General features: G+C 52.6%; 1 protein-coding gene across 3 annotated transcripts in view; it reads right to left on the bottom strand.

The window, feature by feature from the left end:
- Positions 1-8,192: 8,192 nt before the first annotated feature.
- The window catches only part of LOC146356707 (H-2 class II histocompatibility antigen, E-S beta chain-like), a 33,206-nt gene continuing 22,267 nt past the window's right edge, over positions 8,193-19,131 (bottom strand). The window contains exons 4-7 of one of the 3 annotated variants that reach the window (XR_014787321.1): positions 16,681-16,794; positions 15,622-15,645; positions 13,951-14,317; positions 11,804-11,873 (exon numbers count right to left, since the gene is read on the bottom strand). Coding sequence is in view for 2 of the 3 variants with exons in the window: in XM_084831922.1 (XP_084688048.1) it covers positions 11,458-11,873; positions 15,622-15,645; positions 16,681-16,794 (554 nt within the window). In the remaining variant the exon portion in view is untranslated. Of the gene's footprint in view, positions 11,874-12,382; positions 14,318-15,621; positions 15,646-16,680; positions 16,795-19,131 lie in introns of those variants that run through there. The other 2 variants (XM_084831922.1, XM_084831923.1) reach the window with 2 other exon arrangements.

The raw sequence follows: 19,131 nt of genomic DNA on the forward strand, positions 1-19,131 counted from the left end.
GAGATGGCAAGATTGAACATCGACATCTTGGGAATCAGCGAACTAAAATGGACAGGCATGGGCGAATTTAATTCAGGTGACCCTCATATCTACTATTGTGGCCAAGAATCCCTTAGAAGAAATGGAGTAGCACTCATAGTCAACAAAAGGGTGGGAAAAGCAGTACTGGGGTACAATCTTAAAAATGATAGAATGATCTCAGTACGAATCCAAGGCAAACCATTCAACATCACAGTAATTCAAGTCTATGCCCCAACCACTGATGCCGAAGAAGCTGAGGTTGATCGGTTCTATGAAGACCTACAACACCTTCTAGAACTAACACCAAAAAAAGATGTCCTCTTCATCATAGGGGATTGGAATGCTAAAGTAGGAAGTCAAGAAATCACCGGGATAACAGGCAGGCATGGCCTTGGTGTACAAAATGAAGCAGGACAAAAGCTAATAGAGTTTTGCCAAGAGAACACGCTGATCATAGCAAACACTCTTTTCCAACAGCACAAGAGACGACTCTACACATGGATGTCACCAGATGGTCAATATCGAAATCAGATTGATTATGTCCTTTGCAGCCAAAGATGGAGAAGCTCCATACAGTCAGTAAAAACAAGACCTGGAGCTGACTGTGGCTCAGATCATGAGCTTCTTGTTGCAAAATTTCGGCTTAAATTGAAGAACGTCGGGAAAACCACTAAACCGTTCAGGTATGACCTAAATCATATCCCTGATGAATATACAGTGGAGGTGAGGAATAGATTTCAGGGATTAGACCTGATAGACAGAGTGCCTGAGGAACTATGGACGGAGGTCCGTAACATTGTTCAGGAGGCAGCAACAAAATCCATCCCAAAGAAAAAGAAATGCAAGAAAGCAAAGTGGCTGTCTGATGAGGCTTTACAAGTAGCTCACGAAAGAAGGGAAGCGAAAAGCAAGGGAGAAAGGGGAAGATATACCCAACTGAATGCAGAGTTCCAGAGAATAGCAAGGAGAGACAAGAAGGCCTTCTTAAATGAACAATGCAAAGAAATCGAGGAAAACAACAGAATGGGAAAGACTAGAGATCTCTTCAAGAAAATCGGAGATCTCAAGGGAACGTTTTGTGCAAACACGGGCATGATAAAGGACAAAGAAGGCAGGGACCTAACAGAAACAGATGAGATTAAGAAGAGGTGGAGAGAATACACAGAAGAACTATACAGGAAAGATCTGAATGTCCCTGATAGCCATGATAGTGCGGTCACTGAACTTGAGCCGGACATCCTAGAGAGTGAAGTCAAGTGGGCCTTAGGAAGCATTAGTAACAACAAAGCTAGCGGAGATGACAGTATTCCAGCCGAGCTATTTAAAATCCTAAAAGATGATGCTGTTAAAGTGCTGCATTCAGTATGCCAACAAATCTGGAACACTCAACAGTGGCCACAAGACTGGAAAAGGTCAGTTTACATTCCAATTCCAAAGAAGGGCAACGCCAAAGAGTGTTCAAACTACCGCACAATTGCGCTCATTTCACATGCCACCAAGGTGATGCTCAAAATCCTACAAGCTAGGCTTCAGCAGTATGCGAACCGAGAACTACCGGAAGTACAAGCTGGGTTTCGAAGAGGCAGAGGAACTAGAGATCAAATCGCCAACATTCGCTGGATCATGGAGAAAGCAAGAGAATTCCAGAAAAACGTCTATTTCTGCTTCATTGACTACGCTAAAGCCTTTGATTGTGTGGATCACAACAAACTGTGGCAAATTCTTAAAGTGATGGGAGTACCAGACCACCTTATCTGTCTCCTGAGAAACCTGTACGAAGGTCAAGAAGCAACAGTAAGAACCAGACATGGAACAACCGATTGGTTCAAAATTGGGAAAGGAGTACGACAAGGCTGCATATTGTCACCCTGCTTATTTAACTTATATGCAGAGTACATCATGAGAAATGCCGGGTTGGATGAATCAGAGGTCGGAATTAAGATTGCTGGGAGAATTATCAACAACCTCCGATATGCAGACGATACCACCCTAATGGCAGAAAGCGAAGAGGATCTCAAGAGCCTCTTGTTGAGGGTGAAAGAGGAGAGTGCAAAAGCTGGTTTGAAACTCAACATTAAAAAAACGAAGATCATGGCATCTGGCTCCATCACTTCCTGGCATATAGAAGGGGAAGAAATGGAAGCAGTGAAAGATTTTACTTTCTTGGGCTCCAAGATCACCGCAGACGGTGACTGTAGCCATGAAATTAAAAGACGCTTGCTCCTTGGGAGGAAAGCTATGGCCAACCTAGACAGCATAGTAAGAAGCAGAGACATCACCTTGCCGACAAAGGTCCGTCTAATCAAAGCTATGGTTTTCCCACTAGTAATGTATGGCTGTGAGAGCTGGACTATAAGGAAGGCTGAGCGCCGAAGAATTGATGCTTTCGAACTGTGGTGCTGGAGAAGACTCTTACGAGTGCCCTGGACTGCAAGGAGGTCAAATCAGTCCATCCTAAAGGAAATCAACCCTGAGTGCTCATTGGAAGGACAGATAATGAAGCTGAAGCTCCAATATTTTGGCCACCTAATGCGAAGAGAAAACTCCCTGGAAAAGACCCTGATGCTGGGAAAGACTGAAGGCAAAAGGAGAAGGGGACGGCAGAGGATGAGATGGCTAGATAGCATCACGGATGCAATGAATATGAACTTGAGCACGCTCCGGGAGAGAGCGCAGGACAGGAAGGCCTGGCGTGCTATGGTCCATGGGGTCACGAAGAGTCGGACACGACTGAACGACTGAACAACAAATGCCACAATTACCTTTTATTTTCCAGACTTTATTTGGAAGATAATTAAGCTAGATCACCTGCTGAGCCGGACAGGCTCTTTGGTCTGATCCAGCAGGGCTTTTCTTATGTCCTTATGCAACAGTTTGAACTACAACCTTTTCCCCTGATGTGCTAGATTTCTACTTGCAAGGAATTATCTACTCTCCCGCTTCATTGTGGTGCGTGTACAGATCCTGCTTCACTGAGACTGTGAACAGAAAGGAAGAGAAGTAAGTGAGGGAGGGGGTGGCTCTCCAGAGTCAGAGCCTGAGATGCCACCACTCTGTATCTCTTTTCAGCTATCTACAAGGGGAGGGCAGACACACACGTACGGGTCGCTGGGTCTGGCCACTCCCTTATCCATTTGTTTCCAGCCCTCTGGTGGCAGAAGCAGCACCTCTGGGCACTTGGCATACCCCCGTCCCCGCTGCCCGCCAGCAGCATCCTTCTTTCCCCAGAGACCCCCTCTGGCAGCAGACACAACGCTGCAGAGGCGCTCAGGTTTCGCTTCCCCACGCACCAAGCTGCGCTCAGCATTCGTGGAAATGAAACAGAGAAGCCGGCCACGATCCAAGCAGTGTGGTCAGCAAAAAGCGAAGCAAAACCTCCTCACAGAGCCACTTCAGCTTACACACACACACACGCGCACACACACATGCAGCAGGGACCCAGCAGCACCATTTCCCTGAAGTGAGTCTTTGGAATGGCTGGATGTGAACGCCACAAGCAAGGGGGAACCCCACCAGCCATCCAGGCTCACAGGGACACTTGAGCGAGGACCACGGCCCCAGCCCCATCTTGCAAGCCGGGGGGGGGGGGGCGTTTCTTGGATACTGTTTCCTCGCACTCGGGGTCTCGCAGATCGCCACCCCTGGAGCCAGGAAGGGGTTTCCCACATGTCTTGGGGGATGGTTGCCTTCCCTTGAAACACGCGGCTGGGCTCACTTGCTTGAGCCACCTGGAGCGCTTGGCTCCGAAGGCTGAAGCCCTCCTCCTCCCTGCTCATGGCTCAGGATAGCCTGCGCTGCTGCCTCGGCTTCCTCTGTCAGGCGCTGGGTGGGCGGGCAGTTCTGCGGGGGGGTGATCTGCTCCCTGCCCATCCTACGAGGCTATGAGCACCTGTGGGTTGCCCAGTCCCGGGCAGAACCTGATGCCCAACCCCTGGGAACCCAAGAGCTCCACCTTCTAGGAAGAAGGCAGCCATTCCTGGGCCCTCCCTTGCCCTGCGCTTCAGTCACCCATCGGATCCAGCCCAAGCAGCCGGGAGAGTCGGTCTGCATGGCTCTTCCTGGGAGTTGCCGAAATGGCCATTCCAGAGCACCCTCTCCTGTTGGATCAGAAATGTTGCCAGCTGCCATAGACACAGCCATTTTTATTTCATTTAGTGCTCCAAGGTCTGGGCTGCTGTTCAAAATATCCCCCCCACCCATGTCTTAGTATCTATACTGACTGGCAGAAACAGGTCTGCGGGGTTTCAGGCAGGGCCTTTCCCAGCCTTACCTGGAGATGCCGGGAACTGAACCCAGCATCCCCCATTTCTGGGTTCTATAATGGCCTATAAGACCATTGGGTTGGGCTCATAGGCCCCGAGGCTCCCTTGGGAAAAGAAGGATCCTCCACGTGTGTCACTGAGAAGCTTCACCCTGGTGGCTCGTTCACGGGCATCTCGCAGTCTGTACGGTGCTGGCATCACTTGACACCTTGCAAAGAGGGTCCGTTTTGTTCTGTGGGTGCATTTTGTCCATGTGGCCCTCCAGATGTTCTTGGACTGCAGCTCGCTAGCCAGCATAGCCAGCAGGATAGGAGAGGAGGTGCGACAGCCTCTGGAGGGCCACAAGTCCCCCCGCCCCCGCTGCCTAAAGCACAATGCTTGTAAGGCAGCCAGGAGCAGCGTTCTCAATGAGAGCAGCTACATGCGTGCGCAGGGGAGTTCATGCAAGTTCGAGCTCCCAGGGATGGACAACATCGAGGAGCAGTGCATGCCAGGAGACCAGGGGGAGGCCTGGCCCTTGGGGGAGAAGGCTGCAGGTCCATCCCCACAGGAAGAGGGGAGCTCTGGCTCCGAGACTGGGGCTGGTCGACCACCCAGCCCTCGAGAGTGTTGTCGTCTCAAGAGGCCAGGCAGTAGGACCCCTATGAGAAGAGGCAAAGGAGGACTCCTTGTGAGCAGGGCCCTCCTCACATGTAGGGCTCTTGCCAGAGGGCCTGTGATGAACTGCAGCTGAGCCCTGAGCTCTGGGAGCTCAGGCTACAAAGGCCTTCAGTTGAAATGTAGGGAGAGCTGGAAGCAGCATCATTCTGCCAGCTCCTGTGCCTTGCAGGGCTCCTCTGTGCTGCTGCCCTCTGGACCCCTGCCTGACTCTGCCCCGTGGGCTGCCCACCTGTGCTTTGCCCCTGGCCCCACCTCAGGCCCTCCCCTTGTAATGCTCCTTCCTGGCTGGTGACACTGGGCTCTGGGCCCTTGCCTGGGCATTGACTTGCTCCTTGGCTGCCCCGGTGCTGAACCTGATCCCACCTTGGAGACAGACACGTGGGGACAACGGAAATGCCAGAGGGGAGGAGAGCCCCCCCCCCGACCTGCTCACTCTTGACACGGAGGGTGTTTCTCTCTCTGTCTTCTGTGTGGAGTAGCAGCCCCTCATGGAAGACGGTTGGTCTCTGGAGGCAGCCGTCCCCTGCACTCTCGGATCAGCCTGCCCAGACGCAGGCTGGTGTCCATGTCACGGTGAGAACGTGGCCAGAGGCTGTGGGTGCCGGACCCCCACCTTGCTGCCCTGCTTCTGCTTCTAACGGGAAGAGCGGCAGCCCTGCTGGGACCCCTGACTTTAGAGGAGCAGGTACGAGGGGAGAACCCCCGATCCCTGGAGAAGGTGAGGCTCTGTGGAAAATGCCCTCCGCATCCCTGCTATGAAATTCCCAGGCCACCTTTCGACCAAACCAATCCTCCTAGCAACAAAGAAGCAGAAAGCAAAACAGCTAAGAGAGAGAGCGCTACGAATGCGGACGTCCCCAGTTCAAATCTCGCCTCTGATGTCTGAGGCAAGCCACTCTCCCTTTAATCCCCCCCCTCCATGTGCTGGGGGGGGGTAATGATACAGGTCTGCCTTGCAAGGTGGTTGTCGGGACTGCAGCAGGATGATCCGTGTGAAGCACATTGAACATTCAGAAGCTATAGTTGTTGCATCCCTTCGCCTCTGGCAGAGTTATAGGAATGGGGAGCCACTGAGGCCTGGGCAGCTAGACTGGCATCAACACACTGACACACCCGGGTGCGCACATGCACAAACACACACACGGCCTGATGTGCCGCTATGTGACAAGGTGAAATGCAGAGCAGCAGACGCGGTGTTGCCATTCCCCCTCTGCCCACGAGAGGGCGCCCCTTCCCTTTCACATGGGTGCTACATCATGTCATCACCTGGCCAACAAAGGTCCGCATAATCAAAGCCATGGTTTTCCCAGTAGTAATGTATGGCTGTGAGAGCTGGACTATAAGGAAGGCTGAGCGCCGAGGAATCGATGCGTTCGAACTGTGGTGCTGGAGAAGACTCTTACGAGTCCCCTGGACTGCAAGGAGGTCAAATCAGCCCATCCTAAAGGAAATCAGCCCTGACTTCTCAATGGAAGGACAGATACTGAAGCTGAAGCTCAAATATTTTGGCCACCTAATGCAAAGAGAGGGACCGCGGTGGCTTAGTGGTTAAGACGCTGAACTGAAGGCTGGAAGGTCGGCAGGACAGCAGTTCGAGACCCGAGTGCTGCGTGACAGAATGAGCTCCCGTCTTCAGTCCCAGCTCCTGCCAACCTAGCAGTTCAAAAGCAAGAAATTGCAAGTACATAAATAGGTACCGCCTCGGCGGGAAAGGTAACAGCGTTCCGTGCACCTCGGTGTTCAGTCATGCTGGCCACATGACCACGGAAGTGTCTTCGGACAGCGCTGGCTCTTCGGCTTAGAAACGGGGATGAGCACCGCACCCTAGAGTCGGACACGACTGGTTGGGGACACCTTTTAATGCAAAGAGAAAACTCCCTGGAAAAGACCCTGATGCTGGGAAAGACTGAAGGCAAAAGGAGAAGGGGACAGCAGAGGATGAGCTGGCTAGATAGCTCATCCTCTGATAACTACATAACTACAACAATAAGAACTATACAAAAGAGGAAATGGAGCAGCAGCACGACTAATTCCAATTTTTACAAGCCAGATTAATTGCAAGCCTGTTGACAGATAGATGAATATGGATTCAGTTGGGGGAAATCCACTCAGAGGGACCCAAAGTCATCAAGATGAGAGCCAGTGTGGTGTAGTGGCTAGAGTGCTGGACTGGGAGCCGGGAGATCTAGTCCCCACTCGGCCAGGGAAGCTCACTGGGTGACTTTGGGCAGTCACAGATTCTCAGCCCAACCTACCCCTCAGATTGTTGTTGTGAGGATAAAATGGAGGCAGAAGAGGGTTATGTACGCCACCTTGAGTTCCTTGGAGGAAAAAAGGTGGGATATAAATGGGATATAATTGGTGGGATATAATTGGGATATAATTGGACTCGATGGCCTTGTAGGCCCCTTCCAACCCTACTATTCTAAATGTAATAAATAAATAAAAATGCAAGGGGTGTTTTTAGTATGAGCACAGTGACAATTCACAAGGTGTCGGGGAAGGAATCTCATCCCAGCAGGTGTGTAGTGGACCAGTGCTGCAAAGGCCCCCAGGATACATGCAAGGAGCAGCCAGGACGACGCAGGAAACCAGCCACGAGACGCCTCCAAGGGGCTGATAGACTCTCGGCCCCATCGTGACTTAGTCATCAAAGAACCGGCCCAGGTGACTTCTTCTCAGGGCGGCTTCCAGTGACGCGCGACCCAGCCCTGGGGCTGCAGCCTCACATCACCTTTTTTATTTTCCTTCCCCCAAACCTGCTCTTTGTAAAATTTTGCCTGATGAAGAAGTCTAGTCATTGTGACACCTTGCACAGTCGGAAGGGGCTTGTTACCTCTCTATATCTGCACAGTCTGGGGTGCAAGGACGTCGGAGGAGGCAGGGTGCCCCTTCATATACTTTGGGCCAGTTCTTGTAGATGCTAAACCACCCTGAAGAATGAGGCACCAAGGCTTGATTGTTCACTCGCCAACCCACATTACACCTGACAATGGGGCACGCGGCGGCTTCACTTCTTTCCCCCTCAGCCCTCCAGGCTGTTCCCAGCGCAAATCTCAGGTCCTTTGTGTGGCAACTGGCAACCCCTCTCATGTCCTCGTACCTATGGCAGGAAACCTTTGTGGCCCCCCTCCCTGCTCCAATCGCTACCCCTTTCTGGAGCACTTACTTCCGTCGCCACTCCCCCCCCCCCGGATTGTAACCCCCCCACGCTGGTCTTTCAAGGGCGCAAAAGCGCAGGTTCACTCCCTGCTCTGTGCGGTATTTATTATTTTATTTATTATTAAATTTATCAATCGCCCATCTGGCTGGTCACCCAGCCACTCTGGGCGATGTACAACATACAATAAAAACAGTTTAAAACAATAAAATTCTACAATAAAAACATTTTCTAAAATACCCTAACCCACCCCAAATGCCTGCCTGAACAACAACGTTTTTAATGCACGATGGAAGCTCATTAAAGAGGGGGCATGACGGAGTTCCCTAGGGAGGGAGTTCCACAGAGTGGGGGCCACCACAGAAAAGGCCCTCTCCCTCGTCCCCACCAGTCTAGCTGTCCTGGCTGATGGGACAGAGAGAAGGCCATCCGAGGCTGATCTTGTTAAGCGGCCTGTCTGGTGTTGCTGGAGGCACTCCTTAAGATAGGCTGGGCCGGAACCATATAGGGTTTTAAAGGTCAAAACCAACACCTTGAATTTGGCCCGGAAAACAACTGGTAACCAGTGCAACTCCTTCAGCACTGGAGTGATGTGATCTTGCCGGCGGCTGCCCTTAATCAGGCGAGCCGCCGCGTTCTGTACCAGCTGCAGTTTCCGAACCGTCTTCAAGGGTAACCCCACGTAGAGCGCATTACAGTAGTCTAAACGAGAGGAGACCAGGGCATGTACTACCGATGGGAGCAGATGGTCGGGAAGGAAGGGGCGCAGCCACCGTATCAGATGGAGCTGATACAGCGCTGTCTGGCTCACAGCTGATACCTGAGCCTCCATGGACAGCTAGGAGTCCAAAATGACCCCCAGGCTGCGGACCTGGTCTTTCAAGGGTAGCCGTACCCCATTCAACACCAGGTCAACATCCCCCAGCCTCCTCTTGTCTCCCACCAAAAGTACCTCGGTCTTGTCAGGGTTCAGCTTCAGCCTATTCCTCCCCATCCAGCCACTCACCGTCTCCAGACATTTGGACAGGGATTCTACGGCCAACCTTGGTGAAGATTTAAACGAGAGGTAGAGCTGCGTGTCATCCGCATATTGATGACACTGCACCCCAAACCTCCTGATGATAGCCCCCAGCGGCTTCACATAGATGTTAAATAGCATCGGGGAGAGGATGGAACCCTGTGGCACCCCACAAGTAAGTGACCACAGGTCCGAAACCTCCTCTCCCAGTGCTACCCTCTGGTACCTGCCGGAGAGAAAGGACCGGAACCACCGCAATACGGTGTCCCCAATGCCCAACCCCTCCAGGCGGTCCAGGAGGATACCGTGGTCAACGGTATCGAAAGCCGCTGAGAGGTCGAGAACAAGGAAGGAGCATTCACCCCTATCCAGAGCCCTCCTCAGATCATCCACCAAGGCTACCAAGGCCGTTTCTGTCCCATGCCCAGGCCTGAAGCCCGACTGAAATGGGTCTAGATAATCAGTTTCTTCCAAGTGTGCCTTCAACTGCACCGCCACCACCCGCTCAATCACCTTGCCCCAAAATGGCAGATTTGAGACTGGGCGAAAGTTGTTCAAAACTTGAGGATCCAAGGAGGGCTTCTTTAAGAGCGGTCTTATCACTGCCTCCTTGAGGGCTGATGGCATCACTCTCTCCTCAAGGGAGGCGTTCACCACCGCCTTGATCCCCTCACCCAGTCTCTCTCTGCAGCTCATAATGAGCCAAGATGGGCAAGGATCAAGCAAGCAGGTGGTCGGCCGTACCGATGAAAGCACCTTGTCCACTTCATCAGGAGGAAGAAGCTGGAACCGATCCCACAAAACCGGTTTGCCACAGGCCGCCTCTTGCTCACTAACTGTATCCACAGTGTGCAGAGTAACACACCTAATCTGATCAATTTTATCTGCAAAGTGCCTTGCCAAAGCCTCACAGGAGGCCTTAGAATGCTCCAGTGGTTCCGGAGCCACAGGACCGACCAGGCTCCGGACCACTTGGAACAGCCTCCTGGGGCAGCACTCTGCAGATGCGATGGAGGCAGCATAATATTCCTTTTTTGCTGCCTTTAACCCCAACTTGATAGGCTGAAGATACAGCTCTAGCCCATGTCTGATCGTCTTTGGAGACTTCCGCCACCGGCGCTCTAGCCGTCTCACCTCCTGCTTCAGAGCTCGTAACCGCAGATTGAACCATGGTGCAGTCCAAGCCCTGTTCAGGGGGAGAGGGCGTTTCGGAGCCACCCGATCTAATGCCCCAGTGATTGCGGCATTCCAGCCACCCACCAGGGTCTCGACCGAGTGGCCGTTGGCATGCCCCAGAGAATCCCCAAGTGCGTTCAGGAATCCATTTGGATCCATAAGACGCCTGGGGCGGACCATTTTAATGGGTCCTCCACCCCTGCAGAGGGGTTTTGGAACCAAGAAGTCCAACGTCACCAGATAGTGATCTGACCATGACAAGGGGGTGGTGGATATACCCCCGACTTCCAGATCACTCCCCGCTTCTCCAGAAACAAACACAAGGTCTAGTGCATGACCGGCTACATGGGTGGGCCCAGTTAGAATATGGTGCAGCTCCCAGGAGGCCATGGTCTCCATGAAGTCCCAAGGTGCTCCTGTGAGGATGGCCTCCGAATGTACGCTGAAGTCCCCCAACACCAGTAAGTTAGGGGACTGTACACGCACATCAGAGACCACCTCAAGCACCTCGGCCAGGGAGTCAGTCGTGCAGCGGGGTGGACGGTACACGAGCAGAATCCCCAGACTGCCCTTCGGGCCAACCTCCAGTACATGCACTCAGCAACCTTGGTCTCCCGGAGAGGGGGTCTGGTGAAGACCAAGGACTCTCGGTAGATAACAGCCACTCCCCCTCCCCGATCCCCAGCCTCGGCTGCTGTGCATACGAAAATCCGGCTGGACACATGGCTGCAAGGGTTGGAGCAGCAGCCTCGGCCAGCCAGGTCTCCGTAATACATGCCAGGTCTGCACCCTCATCCAGGATCATGTCATGGATGAGGGAGGTTTTCTGGGTAACAGACCTGGCATTGCAGAGCAGCAAACGAAGGCCAGAAGATGGGGTCACGCCTCTCCCAGCCATCCTTTGGCTCTGGACAGGCCCTGAGCAGGGGACAGATACTCCACATCTCTCCCTTGTTCCCCTTACCTGGCATGGCTGCCCCTCGCGCTCCGCCAGCACCTGCCGCCCAGCCTCGGTATCTTCTGGCACCCAACACTCCCCCCACTGCCTCCATCAGGTGGACACATGCGCCCTCACTCCAGCCTATCAGGCAGGCTACCCACCCCTAAAAACACAACAGAATCCCCCAGAAATTAAAACAAAACAAAACTTTAAAATCCCCTTAAAAATAATGCCAGGCAGGAGTCCACAGGGAAGGCCAGGTGGTGGTGGTGGTGGTGGTGGTGGTGGCGGCAGCTGCAGCAGCAGCAGGCGTGCCTCTTCCCCGGTGGTGGTGGTGGCCTCTCCTGCAGGCCCTGGCTCTCCCAGGCCACCTCAGCCAGCTTATGTAGCCCCTCCAGGGAGGGCAGGTGGAGCAGCACAGCTGGCTCGGTACCTGGGGGCCTGGTCCTGCAGGGACTGGCGGTCTGCCAGGCAGAAGTCTCCAGGGAAGGCCTGGTGGTGGTGGCAGCAGCAGTGGCGGCGGCGGCAGCAGCAACAGGCCCAGCAGCAGCAGGCCTGCCTCTTCCCCGGTGGTGGTAGTGGCCTCTCCTGCAGGACCTGGCTGGTATGGCCCTCTCGCATCCGGGTACGCTGCAGCTGTCAAGGGAAGCCCCAAACCGCAGTGGGTAATGGCCTAGGAAATCGAGATGGCGAAGCTGCCCAGGGGCTGATCTGTGCACACTTGAGGTGAACGGGGGGGGGGGGGACTAATGCTAAGAGAAAGCATGAACCATTCGCGCAATTCAGAAGCACTGAAAAAGGGGAGAGAGAAGTAATTGCTCCAATGTTAACTTTGTTAACTTCAAAGGAGCACCAATGTTAACATTGTTAACTTCTCACTATTACGTCTTGATGTTAACTTCTCGCTATTACGACTTGACCGGACACTTGTCAGTGTCCTCACCGCTTTCGACACTTCCCCAAGTCCCAATGGCGTCGACATCTGGGAGGTACTGGCTCCCCCCGCCCCACTTTCCACAGCTCCTTTTCAGAGCAATTCCTGTGGGTTTGCACTTGTCACTTCCGTTCCGTCCACTGCCAGCTGCCAACGCCGTGCCCCCTCCTCCCCCATCAGAGCCCCCAGCCCCCTGCTCCAAGCCTTCACATTGGGGCAAACCTCCCCAAACATTTCTTTAAAAATCCTTAGAAGGCGGCTGAACAGGACAGAGCCAGGGAGATTTGCGCAAATTTGCTGCAGTACAGGGTAAGATTTTATATCCCGCGTTGTGAGCTGTCACCTTCAGACGTAGCTTGCAGGGCTGATGCTGAGACCCCAGAGAGTCCCCCCCCCGGTCCCTCCATGAAGAACCCGAGACCCTACCCCTCTGCGCACTGGTGGACTGTCCCCCAAACCCCGTGGAGCTGGGAGAAAGCTGTGGGGGTGGGGGCAACCTATTCAAACTTGGGCAGCCAGACAAAAGGACCCTCCTGCAGGTGATCCAGGGAGAGGAGGGTCCACCAAGGGCTGCTGGACTTCAGCCCGTACAGAGGCCGCCTCCTTCTGCCAGTTCTCCCTGCGCTTCATGCCAGAGTGGGGCGACTACAACGACCTCCCCCTCCATCTCTACTGGGCCGCCACTCAAACCCTCTGACCGGCCTACGTTTTCCCAGAGACCAGTCCTGTGTTGCCCCAAGTCACACATGCAGCTCTCCACCAAAAAGGATTCCATTTTTATTAGAATATTTGCCTCTAATATGGAAACTGAAAACTCCTCCCCTCTAATCAAAGTGAAAAGGGATCAATGATTTAAATTGTGGAAACAAACATGCACCCTTCTGCATTCCGGAGCCCTCAAGGTGGGATGGACTACAAATCCCACCATCCCCAGTGGCTGTGCTGGCTGGGCATGAAAGGAGTTCTAGTCCAACACATTGGGAGGTCTGCAGGCTGTGATAATACACAGCATGCGGCCGCACACACAGTCAGGCCCCTGGTCCACCTTGCTCAGCACTGTCTGCACCAGGGGGAGGCAATGTGCTGCCCTCCAGATGTGTTGGGCTACAAATCCCATCTGCCCCAGCCAGCATGGCCAATGCTGGGGGATTGTGGGAATCATAGTCAAAAACATCCGAGGGGCACCAGGGTTCCAGCTCCTGGCCCGGCCCTGCCTGGAGATGCTGCAGGAGGCTCAATCTGGGACTTCTGCATGCAAAGCAAGGGCTCTACCACGGAGCTACCGCCCCTCCCTAAAAGTAAAAGATGGTGAGTTTTTTCAATGCTATTGGACTAAACCTTGTGATTTCCTGCAACTCCAACAAGAGGCAGCATCACTTTTAATTAGCGGTCGATCAACTCAGACTGGAATCCGCCGGCGTGTCTCAGGGATGCTGCTCAGAACCGCTACCAACGCAGATGCAATACAGGTGAATGCAGACAGATGCAATGCAGCAGCTCCAGGTGAATGCAGGGAGCTGACCCCAAAGTGAGTCTCACCCCCGCTTGGGAAGGGGGCCATCTGTATGGACCTGCCAGGTGAGGGAGAGACTCTGACCCGTTCTCTGCTCCTGATCAGAAATTCAAGGAAAGGTAAGGATCCACTCAGCACTTGGCCAGTGTGGTGTGGTGGCTAGAGTGCTGGACTGGGAGCCGGGAGATCTGGGTTCTAGTCCCCACTCAGCCATGGAAGCTCACTGGGTGACTTTGAGCCAGTCACAGACTCTCAGCCCAACCTACCTCACAGGGCTGTTGTTGTGAGGATAAAATGGAGAGGAGGAGGATAATGTAAGCCGCCTTGGGTTCCTTGCAAGAGGAAAAAAGATGGGACATAAATGCAATAATAAATAAATAAAATAAATTGGCAGGATGAATCCCCCTCCCGTACCACCACCACCAAAGAAAAACCCAGAAATAAATTCAGAGACACAGGCGAAGGCAGCCAGTGCTAGGAGGTGGTAGCGGGAGGAGGTCCAGGCGGCAGGTTCTCTTTTTCACCCCCTCCAGTTTTGCATCTTCCAGGAAGTAAAGGAAAGAGCTCCAGTAGCTTTCAAAAGAGTTATTTTCCATGTTGGGACTCAGAGCTGGACGGACTAGCTGATGAGTGCTGGGAGGGAAAAGGGAGAAGAAAATGAAAATGTACAGTAAAACACATAAACAAATAGGAAGAAGTATATTTGGATGATGTGTGAGAAGAGAAGACGGTCTGGAATGCTGACTTGCCTGGGGGCTCTCCCATCCACCCCCTCTCCACTGCAGCCCCTCACATGCCACCACCAACCCACTCAGAATCTTCCAGAATGGCATGCTATGCAGGGCAGGGGGCTGCAGCCCAGTGAAGGGGAACCCCCCCCCCCCCCGTCAGCCTCCTTGGATGCTCTCCTGCTGACCCAAAGGTCGACATCTTTTGACAGACCATATTTTGAGAGGCTCCAGAATGAAGTGGTTATCTTAGAATTATCCACAGGTTTGATTCAATTCATTTAGGGCTTAATTGGGATGAAGGATGTACCTCCCCCTTTGGAAGTGCTAAATTAGCATAGCAAAGCTAGGAAGGCTGAATTATCTCAACTTGTGAATTGTCACTGTGCTCATACTAAAAACACCCCTTGCATTTTTATTTATTTATTACATTTAGAATAGTAGGGTTGGAAGGGGCCTACAAGGCCATCGAGTCCAATTATATCCCAATTATATCCCACCAATTATATCCCATTTATATCCCACCTTTTTTCCTCCAAGGAACTCAAGGTGGCGTACATAACCCTCTTCTGCCTCCATTTTATCCTCACAACAACAATCTGAGGGGTAGGTTGGGCTGAGAATCTGTGACTGCCCAAAGTCACCCAGTGAGCTTCCCTGGCCGAGTGGGGACTAGATCTCCCGGCTCCCAGTCCAGCACTCTAGCCACTACACCACACTGGCTCTCATCTTGATGACTTTGGGTCCCTCTGAGTGGATTTCCCCCAACTGAATCCATATTCATCTATCTGTCAACAGGCTTGCAATTAATCTGGCTTGTAAAAATTGGAATTAGTCGTGCTGCTGCTCCATTTCCTCTTTTGTATAGTTCTTATTGTTGTAGTTGCAACAGCTTTAATGGTGTGTTTTAAGCTGTGATTTTGTTCTGTGTAACCCACTCAGATCGCTCCGGGACAGAGCACAGGACAGGAAGGCCTGGCGTGCTGTGGTCCATGGGGTCACGAAGAGTCGGACACAACTGAACGACTGAACAACAACAACCCACTCAGAGATCTTATTATATTTAGAATGAACAAATAAGCTGCACTGTGGACCCTGACGTTGTGGGGTCTTTCCAAAATGTTCGTAAGCTACTTTGGACAAATGCTTTTGAAAGGGCAGGATGAAAATAAACACACGGAACTGGGGGAGGAGGTGAGGAGACTTTACCTGCAGGAGGCTGGATGGGTGTTGCTACAAAGAGAGAGAGATGGAGACACAGTTACATACATGGAGGGGGGTGCTGCTCATGGGAGGATGGAAGCGAGACCCTCCTTCCCTCCACCATGAGCTGCCCCTCAAGGCACAAACCCTCCTGCCTCTTTTCTCTGCCCAGTCAAGTCCGGTATTGCGGCAAGACACAGCCTGCCTTCCCGACCCAGCAGCTGACCTGACCTCTGCTTGCTTGAGGGGGATCTTTCCAAGCAAACCCTCCTCAGAGGCCTCCTGCTGTCCTGGCGGATGGGGTGGCACTGAAGCACAAGGACCCCCTTCCTGGGGTCAGAAGCTCCCCTGAGCACCGGTGCAGGATCTGTGCGACTCCCAGCACGAGACTTCTGGGGAGGGGGGGGGGGGCTGTGGTATTTGATCCCCTGCTCTGCATGCAGAGGGTCCCTCTGCCCAGGTCCTTCCCGGCATCTCCAGGGAAGGAAGGGTGCCCGGTAGGAGCAAGTGATGGGGGAGGCCCCTCTCTCTCTGCCCAGAGCCCCGGAGTGCCGCTGCCAGTCAGAACAGGCAGCAAGAACACTTCCCATTTCCACAGCGCTTTGAATTATTCCATGTGCTTCACATGCACTGCCCAGCTGTCATCCTTACTACAACAACCACCACCCTGTGAGGTAATCCCCCAAGTTGCAGGTGGGAGGACTGCGGCTGAGAGAGAGCGGCTTGCCTAAGGCCACCTGGCGAGTTCATGGCAGAGGTGAGATTCCACCTGGGGGCTTCCTCATTCAAAGCTCAGCCTCTAAGCCAGTGTGCCTGGAGGAGGGCGCTCTCTCTCCTTGGATCAGGCCCTGTGGATAAGACCTTTTAGAAGGGCCTTATCCAGGGGGATCCTGGGGGGAGCAGAACCTGACAGATTTCTCGGCAGCTTCTGCTGGAGGAGGTGGGCGGGGAGGAGGCAGGCAACCCCCATCCAAAATTCCTTGATGCCCACGATGCTCCCCTCCTGCCACCCATTTCTCTCTCTTTCTCACAGACACACACACACAGACACACACGTGCAATTACCTTTCTTGCTCTTCAGGTAGAGGGCGAGTCCCACGGCCACAAAGACCACGCCCAGCACGGCCCCCACGGCCCCCGTCCACAGTTTGCTCCTGGCAGAGTCCGACCGCCGTGGCTCTGTGGGAGGAGGGGAGCCTCACGTGAGCAGCAGGATCGGGGCAGGTCTGGCCTCTCAGCCTCCAGGTTTCGAAAGGGGGATCTGTTCCATGCGCTACACACAGGGAGGGCCTTTTTCAGCCTATGCTGCTGACCTCTCCTCAGTCTCTTGCGTTCAATAAAGCAAGTTTAGGAGTTCAGCGTGTTAATCTGGTACTGAAAGGGTGAAATAGCATTGCTAACAAAGAGTGAAGATGGCCAATTTCACCTGGGATGGTTGAATTACCGGAGTGAAGGTTTTGGGGAGACCTGCAAGAACAGCCCCCAAGAGATCCCAGACTCGTACTTACAAATCAGTCTTATATTCCAGACTCTTGGCCCCTGGGCGAGAAGAGCTTGAGGTTTGATTCTATGCCAACTGATGTTATCTCACTAACTCTCTAACTAAGGTTTTGCAGGACTGTCTTTGAAGAAAGGGGGGGAAATGCAGCTGTCTTTACAGGTGGCTTCACAGGGCTTGTTCAAGGCCACGGAGTGCTGGCAGAGTGCATGAGTGAGATGAACAGCAGTACTGAGCATGCTGAGAGGCCGACAGAGAGGAGGAAAAGTCCTGTTCTGACATCTCGTGGTGCCAACAAGAGAATGTCCTTCTCGATGCTGGTTTGGGCAGGGAAGCTGTAGCCCTGAGCATGAGCAACAACCAGGGGGAGATGTTCGGGCGGAGATGGCCAAAGACGGCCAAAGATGACTGTGACATCAAAGAACATGCACCAGGGAGAAATGCGTCAGTCACGATAACATGCCCAGATGGCAGGCTGTGGGCCACGTTTTGGGACACTCCAAGGTAACCCATTTGTAGTGGTGCCAGAGATGTTCCCCAAACACGTGAGATTGTGGGAGACAGAGGAGGCACCAGACCTCTGAGTGGTGAGCAGGTGGTCCAACCATGCGCATTGGAAGATGGTTCTCTCCTCCCTCCTCGGGGCCCCACCTTTGACCGAAGCGAGTGTATAACAGCACAGGCAGGGAGGCTCATTCCTGCTGCTGTTCCCGCTGCTGCTTCACTGCGCTCTTTCTGCCTCGCCACCAGGCCCGAGGATTTGGGTCACTATGGACCTCTTTAGACTCTTAGACTTTGGATCTTAGAATGTTTTTTGAAGTTAGGACTAAGAGTATTTTCTGAAAGTGGAACTTAGTTATTTCTGAGTTTTGGACTGGGGAGTCATTTCTGAAGATGGGACATAGAATTATTTCCAAGTCTTGGGCTTTTCCTTTCACGCTACCGTCCACCTCTATTCTTCACAGGCCTAGAGGAACTTAGTAATGCTTTGGCAGTGGTTATATTCAAGTAAAGTGCAGGAGGAAGGAACGGAAGAGTTAATATGTTTTAGTTTAGCTTTAAACCGTAAGCAGTAAACAGGAGAAAGTTGGAAGGAGGAGTCATAACAAGGTGAGAAGCTCAAGCCGTGATCCTATTAGCCAAATTCGTAATACCAGCTTTGGCAGTTGCAATTCTTTTCATTAATCTTCTATTTCTGTTGCTTTCTCTTTCCCTGTAATTATAGAGAAAGTTTCTAACGCTCATATAACCACCATGCCACTTTCTTTATGTTTTGTATTTTTCTGAAATAAAGCCTTAAATAGATTTCAATCTACAATTTTGTCTGGAGTAATGTCTGTCTGTTGAAATTGGCTTGGTTACCCACCAAGCTGCTTCGGATCTATTTAGTGAAGGTTCTGAAGTGAAACAGGACCAAATTTACACAGCATATCAATTAAGTTTTTTAAAAAGTAAGCAGTGGAAGAGTCTGCTTAAAGCAGGAAAAAGTGCAGGCTAGCTTCCATTTTGGATCAGTTTCAGCTCAGGCTTAGGCCTTAAAGAGCAGTTCATTGCATAAAGATAGTTTAAGAGTTCAGCATATCAAATAAGTTTTAAAAAACACACAGAAGAGGATCCAGACCTTGCAAGCCACAGCCCCCCCAAATCGCCTACCCTTTGTCTTCTGTCCCCTCCAACCACCGACCCATTGAATAGAGGATCTCCCCTTGACAGGTCTTCCATTCACTACTGTATATGGTCCTCCTTCCTGAATAGGAATCACCCTTCCCTGGCGGGCCAACTGACCTACATTCCCAGCCACTGGAAGCCAGGGCTGATCAGGAATTGACACACAGCCTCCCTTGCTTTTCAAAGGAGGCCCTCCAGTCAGATTCACTGCGGCAGCAGTTGGACCTGTCTCTATGCAGAGGCATGCGTGCGAGGGAGCCAGCTCTCCGAGCGCGAGGAGCCCCAGGGAAGAAGCGTCTCAGCCCCAGGGACAAAGCTTCAGCAAACAAGCGAGTTAAGCAACTGTGTGA

This window comes from Heloderma suspectum, chromosome 2 (genome assembly GCF_057233095.1).
Source record: "Heloderma suspectum isolate Gila_16-S chromosome 2, 16-S_ref, whole genome shotgun sequence".
Taxonomy (NCBI): Eukaryota; Metazoa; Chordata; class Lepidosauria; order Squamata; family Helodermatidae; genus Heloderma; species Heloderma suspectum.